The sequence below is a fragment of the Otolemur garnettii genome, unplaced genomic scaffold, assembly GCF_000181295.1.
Source record: "Otolemur garnettii isolate 467f Iridium unplaced genomic scaffold, OtoGar3 scaffold00006, whole genome shotgun sequence".
In the NCBI taxonomy this organism is placed as follows: domain Eukaryota; kingdom Metazoa; phylum Chordata; class Mammalia; order Primates; family Galagidae; genus Otolemur; species Otolemur garnettii.
In genome coordinates, this window is record NW_003852401.1 from 10,335,119 (window position 1) to 10,345,377 (window position 10,259).

General features: G+C 34.0%; 1 protein-coding gene across 2 annotated transcripts in view; it reads right to left on the minus strand.

Moving 5' to 3' along the window:
- The window catches only part of CNTLN (centlein), a 319,321-nt gene that overhangs the window by 106,470 nt on the left and 202,592 nt on the right, over window positions 1-10,259 (minus strand). For both annotated transcript variants that reach the window (XM_003782868.2, XM_012813233.1), the window contains exon 13: window positions 4,462-4,562. In XM_003782868.2, coding sequence (XP_003782916.1) covers window positions 4,462-4,562 — 101 coding nt within the window. The remainder of the gene's footprint in view (window positions 1-4,461; window positions 4,563-10,259) is intronic.

Consider the following 10,259-nt stretch of genomic DNA (forward strand, 5'->3'; position numbering starts at 1 on the left):
GTGTTCTTGGCTGTGCAGAAGCTCTTTAGTTTGATCAGGTCCCAATAGTGTATTTTTGATGTTGCTTCAATTGCCCGGGGTGTCCTCCTCATAAAATGTTCGCCCAGGCCGAGAAATTCTAAACTCAAATTGTATGCTGCCCAAATATTATGTAAGTCTTAGTAATATTTAAGTAATATTTAATAACAACAATCTGAAATTTGTAATCCATTTACTACATCATAGATGCTTTATTCCTATATTGAGCCAGATCATCTAGAAAACCAAATCCTTGCAATATATAATAATGGCCCTAAAATGCCTTCTTTTGTTGGCTTATATCACATTTATATCACACTATGGTAGATTATTACTCAGTAAATGCTGACTCTTCTCTTCTATATATTCAAAGAAGGAATACAGATCCCTGCTCCACTAATGTTGACTTTGGTCAGGTGATTTGCTTTAACTGAGAGAATGTGGATATAAACCAGGGGTCCTCAAACTTCTTAAACAGGGGGCCACACTGTCCCTCAGACTGCTGGAGGGCTGGACTGCAGGCCCCAGGACGAGTTGGCTGCTAAGTAGCACAGGCAGGGGCGACAAAAACACCCGGCGGGCTGGATAAATGTCCTAGGCGGGCAGGCCATAGTTGGAGGACGCCTGATATAAATGATAGTGTGCCTGTTAAGAGCCGAAAACTCAAGAAATTGTATTTTTGATTGCCCTCTGTATGTTTCCAACACTCACATTTAAAACAACATGCCTAGGTAATCATTACCCCTTCAGCCTGGCCTGATTAGGACATATGGAGCTGACCTAAATCCAATATTCAGCCTCAAGGTAAGGTATCCTGCCAACCACAGACCTGCAGCAGAAAGCACAGTTATCTCTACTAATCTACAGACCCATGAGCAAGAAATAAATGTTATTGGATGCTATTGAGATTTTGTGAGTGGCTGTTTATTCAGCAAAGAAAAGCTGATGGATACAGAAATTGGTAACTCTAACTCTAAATGGGTTAGAGTAATAAAAACCTAAATTATGTAGCATGATATTGGGACTGGGTGAGTGTCAAATGTAAGTCACAAGAGGCTGAGAAATTGATGACCCATAATATACAGTGGCAAAACATTTGGTAAACTGCCATCTGGTGCAACATGGAAGGCAAAACACATACCTAGTAAACTTGTTACACTGAGTAAGAAAGTGCGGAGGCAGAATGCTGATAGTATGAATTAGTTATTGCTGGCTGTACTCTACTAGGTACTATAAGAAAGATCTGAGCTCATAGAGGAACTGACTGTTGACAAAGGAAGTACATAAGTTCCAGTACTTTAGGATTAGAAAATGAAATTGTCATTGTATGAAAGGAGTACTCATTAGAACAATGGCAGCATAAAGGCCCATTCTAAGATGCTGACATTAAAACCTGGCCTCAGGGTTTGGCTGTCATGTCTTTTGCCAATAATCTCTGAAAGGAATAAAGCAATTCCTGGAAGATGCTTTCAGGTAGATAAACAACTTTCAGAATGATTAAATAAGTGTAAGAGCCTAAAAAGTCCAATATATGTCCCTAATCTACCACATAAACTAATACTGATAATATGAATTGCTACTACCTATATTTACTAAAGTGACTTGTTTTAGCCCAAGAAATGTGGGTACACATAACAATGTGCCTATTTCAAACCCATCTCCATGTTTACACTTGTCCCTTTGTGATCAAGAATCACATCTGTAGCTTGAAAGAGAGCTAGATCAGAAAACCTGCAGTAACAGAGCTGCTTCAGCCACAGACCCACCTGCAGTAAATGAATGCTTGCTATTGTTTGTGAAGGAGTTTTCCCATTTGCTGTATCTTGTATTGTTTGATTGATACACAAACCCTCAGCGTTCAGTGAAGAACAGCATAGGGAGTGGTTTTATGAACATACTCATGCACTTGTAAAGACTGAGAGGTCTAGTTCTTGGGCAAAGGCTATGTATGCCTTTTCAGGCCTGACTGTAGGTCATGATTAAGGTTTTATCTGGTGTGTCTTAAGGAAAAACACTGCCCTTTCCAACTATGCAGGATACATGGCCAGTGATTGAAGCCTCTGAAGGGAGTTAGAATCAAGGACCTAGATTTTCCTAGTCAAGTACGATAGTCCTTCTGGTCAACCACTCCTACACATATCTCTATCCTTAATAATTAGTTTTCGCATAGCCCTTATCTGGCTTTTTTCCCAGTTACTTATTATTATTATTATTATTGGTTAATATGAGGATATATACAATTAAGTTTACATATGCAAAGGGTAACGATGCCTGGATTGTACCCACTTTTTGGCTATTAAATAATTCTTTTTAATTCTCTTGCACATATAACTAGGAGTGGAATTGCTGTGTGATACATAGTTGCCTCTTGGTATCCTCAGAGTACTGGTTCCAGGACCTCCAACAGATACCAAAATCCATGACGCTTAAATCTCTTATATAAAATGGCCTCACATTTGCATATAACATATGTGTATCCATCTATATACTTATATCATCGCTATATTACTCAAAATGCCTAATACAACACAAATAGTTATGTAAGTAGTTGTTCTGTTTTGTTTTTTATATTTTTTTTTTTTTTGAGACAAAGTTTCACTCTGTCTCCAGGCAAGAGTTCAGTGGTATTATCATACTTATTGCAATCTTAAACTCCTGGGCTCAAGGGATCTAACTGTTTCAGCCTTCCTAGTAGTTGGGACTATATAAAGATGTTAATATATAATGCCCCTAAAATTAAAACATGCTTTAAAAAATACAGAGTAATTCCATCTTAAATATTTTTTAATTTTTAAGGTTAGAGAAAAACTTTTAGAAATTAATACCTCTTGAATAAAATAAACATTTATCTATCTAAAGTACAACAGTTTATTTACCCTTTTCTTTGTTTCTTTTCATTTGGTTGGCTCCAAATAAAATAAATGTAAAACTTTTTTTTCAAAATAGTATGTTTTAGCATTCTTTTTATATAATTTGTCTATCTAGGCTTCTTTCCCATCAAGAGATAGCTATATGATAATTGTTAGAGATTTTTATTTTTAACTGGTTGAGAATTTTTCTTTGCTTCTTTTTATTCTTATTGCTTGAATGTTTATAAATGTGTATAAAGTTTAATTTTTTAAAAACAATAGTCATTATTTTCAAAAAACTAGACCAAGGATTAAGTCTTAGAAGAATTTCCAATGGAAGAGACAGAAGAATAAGAAGTAAAACAAAAAAAACAAGTGTTTCAGGAGCTGAACTAAAATGTTAATAGCAGCTCAATTCACAATTGCAAAGATGCGGAAACAACCCAAGTGCATATGGATTAATAAACTGTGATATATGATGGAGAATTTGCATCTTTAATATTTACTTGGATGGATTTGGAGAATATTCTAAATAAAGTATCTCAAGAATGGAAAATCAAGTAGCCCATATACTCAGTACTAGTCTGAAAATAGTAGAAAAACAACTATAGGCCCACACGAGAAAAACACAATTAAATTCGAGAGCGAAGGAAGGGGGTCAATTGGTTCCCATCTATGAGGTACAATGTAAGGGTATATGGTACCCTTCCCGAGTGAAAGACTCAACTACAACTTTACCTTAGAAATGCAAAAATATAACCTAATTGTGTATATCCTCACATTAACCAATAATAATAATAAAAAGTAAGCTTGAAATATCATGAAAATTAAAGGTGTAAATATAAGGGTTGAAATATACTTGGTCTTGACAAGTCACCAGTGACCTAAGTATCAACAACTGGAACAACAGTAACTGGGACAAAAGCCAGATAAGGACTATATGATTAAGTACAAATTGTCAAAATCTAAAAGTACAATGGTAATAATTAGGTTGCAACAGGTTAAGTAATAAAAGTCCTATCATATCAACCTTATTAATTTTTTCTAATGAGGTACTGCAATTGTTTAGTAAATATAGTTACCTTAATTTTAACAAAAGAATAATCTTTTTGCAAGTGTAGCAGTGAAACAGTCCCACTACTGAATATTTTTAGGCTAGTGGTTAAGGATGCTGCAGATCTGAGGATTTCCAAGTCTCCTTCTAACTCTGAGATTTAAATTCCAGGAAAATATATGAGAACTAAATAATTTCAAAAAAAAGTCAAAAAATTGAATTATTGATATTGAGTATAAGGCTATATGATATATAAAACTGAAAAAGAAAAATATTATCAATAAATAATAAAAATGAATTTCTTTTCTCTTCATCAAACATCTCCTTACAATTTCAAAAAATTATAAAAGTAACTTTTAGGTGTTCTATTTATCTGATGTTCTCATAAGAAGGGAAAATGTTAGTGAATTATCAGTTAGTATAGAGGGGAGAAAGGGAGATAATGGATAAAAATATTAAAAGAAATTGAAAGTAAAGACATCAAGAACTAGATACTTTAAAAATTCCAATGTTAACCATTTATTTGCACAGAAAGTTTACCTTCTTTTTTCTCTGCCATACACCTATTCAATTCTTGTATTGTTGCCTTATCAATAGATATTTGTACTTTAAGTTCATCCAATTCTTCTTGAAGATTCATCCTATAAAAATTAAAGCAATAAACAATTCATTAAATGTGTAAGCTAAAGAATAATGCAACAAAGATAGTAAAGATATTTAAAACATGTAAAATAGAGAATAGTAAAATAAAAGCAAAAAATATATTAATATTCACAAATCCTAAAAGTTACAATTAAATTTTAAAGAGGATCTTTTATAACTCTTTTTTTATTTTTTAATGAGGATCTTAAAAATAAAATGTTTGAATTAAGTGATGTCTATTAACTTTGTCTCAATAAATGTGTAAAACGCTCAAAATATAGACCATATCATTTAAAAAATCATGTACTGAGTTGCTGGACGCAAATAGGCTGGGTAAAATAGTGATAAAAATGTTAATACATATTACTGAAAGCAAGGGCAATAAATCTCTGGATTCCAAATAAAGGCATAGAATCCTTACCAGTAAAAAGGAACTCAGTTATTAGGGTGAGTATTAAGAAGAACTCAGACTATGAAACCTGAGTGGGGATGGATGTTTAAATCCAAGATCCTACATGGCTAAGGGCCAAAGTGAGATAAGTACATGAAGCAGGGAGAAGAAAATTTGTTGCATGAAAACCTGAGTATCTGAGCTTATGGGGTTGGAGTTCCATCTTTTCCTAGTCTGAGGGGAGAACAATCAACCACATGATATTAGAATCCTAAACCTGTAAGAGTAGGTTCAAAATAGAGCCGAATACATTTAGAGAAAAATGAAGAATCAATAGTAATACACAGACAACAAAAACTGGTATATGGCCAGTGTATACTGGAGAATTCAGGAAGACACAATCATCACTAAAAGGAGGCTTCCACAACTGAGAAAATGTATAGGAGAAAAAGTACTACAAAAAATAATTCTCAAAAAAGTCAAACTTGAACATAAGAATAAACACAGGAATAAATTCAAAACCGTGAATGGTGGGATCACACCTACGGTGGATAATGTAAGGGTACATGTCAGATCTATTAAGTATAGAGTATAAGTGTCTTAACACAATAATTAAGTGGACAAGATGAAGTATATATTAACAAGTGTGATATAAGCATTCCTAATTCTATATGGAATCAGCACACTGTACCCCATAAATGTATTAATGTATACATGATCTATGTGTTTATGATTTAATCATAAAAAAACCCATGAATGACAGTACACCTATTACTGTGCCCCAAAATGGGAGAATGTATAACAGGAGAATAGAGATAAGAGAACTACACTAATTTTAGTGATTAAAGTATTAAAAATGTTTTTTAAAAAGAAAAAGAGGTGATAAAAGTATATGAAAAAGAACAGGGGATTATTAAAATATGACAAGTTTGGGCAACATACACAGACAATATCTCTACAAACTAATTTTTTAAAAAAATTAGCTGGGTATAGGGCAGCACCTGTGACTCAAGGAGTAGGGCGCTACCATATACCAGAGGTGGTGGGTTCAAACCCAGACTGGCCAAAAAGCTGAAAAAAAAAAAATTAACTGGGGATAGTGGCATGTGCCTGTAGTCCCAGCTATTAAGAAGGCTGAGATAGAAGGACTTAGGTTATAGTGAACTATGATTATGCCACTGCCTGTGTGACAGAGTGAAACCTCATCTCAATCAATCAATAAATCAATCAATACAGATAAGGAAAACAATAAAATTATATATCTAGGAATATGAAAGTAAACAGCAAAAAATTAATAATAATAACATTTAATTGAAATTATAACTTCAAAGGGTGGGTTAAAAGTTAATGATCATCATATTTAATGGAATAAAACTGAAAGCATTCCCACTCTGAACTGGAACTAGACAACGATACCCACTGTCGCTCCTGCTATTCAACATAGTGCTGGAAGTCCTAGCTATTGCAATTAGGCAAGATAGGGAGATCAAGGGTATAAATGGGAACAGAAATGGTCAAACTCTCTTTGTGGATGACATGATCTTATACCTGGAAAAGCCCAGGGACTCAACTACAAAGCTCTTAGAAGTGATCAAGGAATATTGCAGTGTCTCAGGATACAAAATCAGCGCCCACAAATGAGTAGTAATCATATATTCCAGTAACAGTCAATAATGACTGTTCATTCTGAGAATAAAATCTAAGACTTTATACCTTTTACAGTAGCTCCAAAGAAAATGAAATATCTGGGAATATATCTACCAAAGGATATGAAATATCTCTATAAACAGAACTATGAAACCCTGAGGAAAGAAATAGCAGAAGACATTAACAAATGGAAGAATATACCATGCTTGTAGCTGGGAAGATTAAACATCATTAAAATGTCCATACTAAAAAAGCAATCTACAGACTTAATGCAATTCCCATTAATGTACCAACCAATGTATCACACTTTAAAGAACTCAAATAAATAGTACTTCATTTCATATGGAACCAGAAAAAAACCCTGAATAGCCAATACACTACTTAGAAACAAACAAAAAAAATCTGGAAGCATCACATTACTAAACTTTAGGTTGTATTAAGTGAAGTGATCACAACAGCATGGTACTTGCACAAAAACAGAAGGATAGAACTATGGACTAGAATAGAGAATTTGGAAATGAAGCTAGGCACATATCACTATTTGATCTTTGACAAACCAAACAAAAACATGTACTGGGGGAAAAGAATCTCTATTTAATAAATGGTGCTGGGAGAACTACATGTAGACGCCACATGTAGAAGACTGAAAAGTGGACCCCCACCTCTTACCACTGACTTTCACTGGATAAAATATTTAAATTTAAGACATGAAATAATAAAAGTTCTAGAAGAGAGTGTGGGGCAAATGCTTGACAATAGTGGCCTAGGAAAAGATACTATGAAGAAGACCCTCCAGGCAATTGTAGCAACACCAAAAATAAATAGTTTGATCAAGCTAAAATGTTTCTACACAGCTAAGAGTACCACAACTAAAGTAAACAAACAACCTTTGGAATGAGAGAAGATTTTTGCATGTTATGAATCTGAAAACCAGAATCTACAGAGAACTTAAATTAATCAACAAGAAAAAAGCAAGCAATGCCATCTATAGATGGGCAAGAGACTTGAACAGAAAATTCTCTGAAGATGACGGACAAATGGCTAACAAACACATGAAATAATGCTCGTCTTCTTTAATCATCAGAGAAATCCAAATCAAAACTACTCTGAGATATTACCTAACTCCAGTGAGATTAGTCCACATCACAAAGTCCCAATGCTGCTGATGCTAGGGTGGATGTGGAGAGAAGGGAACACTTCCACACTGCTGGTGAGACTGCAAACTAATATAACCTTTATGGGAAAGAAGTATGGAGAATTTCTTAAAGAACTAAAAGTTGTTCTTCCTTCCATTTGATCCCACAAATCCATTACTAGGTTACCTACCCAAAAGAACAAAACTCATTTTACCACAAAGACATTTGCACCAGAATGTTTCTTGCAGATCAATTCACAATGGCCTAGACAGGGAAGCAACCCACCAGATGCCCATCAACCCATGAATGGTTTAACAAATTGTGGCACATGTATACACCATAGAGTACTATTCAGACAAAAGAAAAGATGAAGACTTTGCATCTTTTATCTTTACCTGGATGGAGCTGAAACACATTCCTCTTAGTAAAGTATTTCAAGAATGGAAAAAAATATAGATCCAATGCACTCAATACTAATGTGAAACCAATATATAGACAACTACAAGCCCACATGAATGATAAAACGCAAATATAGTCTACCAAGGGGGAGGAAGAAGGAGCAAGAGAGGACAGGGGAGGCAGAAGGGCAATTGGAAGAATCTCACAGAATGTGCACAATGTGAGGGTGTTCAGCAGACTCCCCTTGGGTGAAGGGCTCAACTGCAACTTGAATTTTACCTTAGAATTGAAAACAATGTAACTTAAAAATTTGTGCCCCCATATTAATTTGAAATTGTAAAAAAAAAAAAAAAAAAATTGGGGGCAGTGCCTGTGGCTCAGTGAGTAGGGAGCTGGCCCCATATACCAAGGGTGGTGGGTTCAAATCCAGCCCCAGCCAAACTGCAACAAAAAAATAGCTGGGCGTTGTGGCGGGCACCTGTAGTCCCAGCTACTAGGGAGGCTGAGGCAAGAGAATCACCTAAGCCCAAGGAGTTGGAGGTTGCTGTGAGCTGTGATGCCACAGCACTCTACTAAGAATTAATAAGTGAGACTCTGTCACACACACACACAAAAATTGATAAAATGGAAGACAGACAACACAAGGGGACAAAGGAAGGAAAACAGCAGAAGTATATACATAAAGTGTGTTGGAATGAGTTTGGGACTCTTCCAACAGACATTATTGAATGAGAGAACTGAGAAATGGGGTGGGGGAGAGACAAGAGTCAAAACACAATAGCAGAGAGTTTGAGAACAGATGAATTAAAAGATTAAGAAAGTATCAAAAAATATAAGCAGAATACATAAAATTATACACACACTTGGAAATATCATAGTGAAACTGCAGGATACCAAAGAAAGAAACATCTTTAAATCAATCAGATTGAAAAGAAAAAATCTCAATAATTAAAGAACTTTAGAAAAACTGCCAACTTGTGTCATAAGCAAAGCCAGAAGAAAAGTAAATTAATATCTTCCACATGCCAATGTTTACCCTTCATAGATTCTAGATAAAAAAATGATTAAAGAATGTATTTTAAGAAGGAAAAAACCTCAAAAGCAAGGTATAAAACGAAATAGGCAATGATGAGGAAAGGCACTGGCAAATGGGCATATAAGCAAAGTAAAAATTTATTATGTAAAGCAATCTAACAATTCCTAAATACAGACAGACCTACAGTAAGTCAGAACTAAAGTTTTCAACAATCAAATGATACATGACAAACGGAGAGGTCAGAATTTTAAGGTCCTTGAATTGTTGTAGGAGTGTAAAGGTACTGATGGACTTTAGATCTTGTTAAATAAATAATGTATGTTAAATATCAAGAACACTTATTTAAAGAAAAGAAAACAAATATAAAATTTAGAAAATAGAGGAGGTCAAAAAGTATTTTTAAATGTAGCTAATCAAATCAAAGGCAAGAAAATAATTTTTAAAACGTAACATAAGACAATAAAATATACACTAAGGAAAACCAATATTAAGATAAAGATGGTCACCACATAATTATCAAAAATAACTTACTATGAAAATATATTAATTCTAAATTTTTAATGTACTCAGTATTATAAAGATAAAAACTTTATAATAATTTAAATGGTAAAAGGTATAGAAAATAAAATATATATAGTCTCTGCTATCCCTGAGTCTACTTCTTGAAAACACTGATGTTTATAGTTTGATGTATATATTTTTTGTTCATATAATCATAAATATACACACATAAGGATTTTAAAAACTCGGATCTTATATATTGGCAGCTTCTCAGGCCCATTACTGACTGACAGGAGGAGTGCATACACATGCATATACATACAACCACACAGTAATTAAGTTTGGGTTGTGTTCCTGATTTGTTTAGCTAAGAACATGGAACATACTGAAGCAAGATGACTCCACAAAGAAAAAGCAAATGTAACCTATCTCATCTTAGTTTTCCTTGGCTCTCAGATCACTAGCCCAGCAGAACATAGTACTGCTATGTTAGAAATGTTATTTCTTGCTATTTAAAAGTTATTTTATACTTACAGCTTGTTCCTTTTAGAAAGAATCCATACAGTTTTTACTTTTTTTTTTTTTT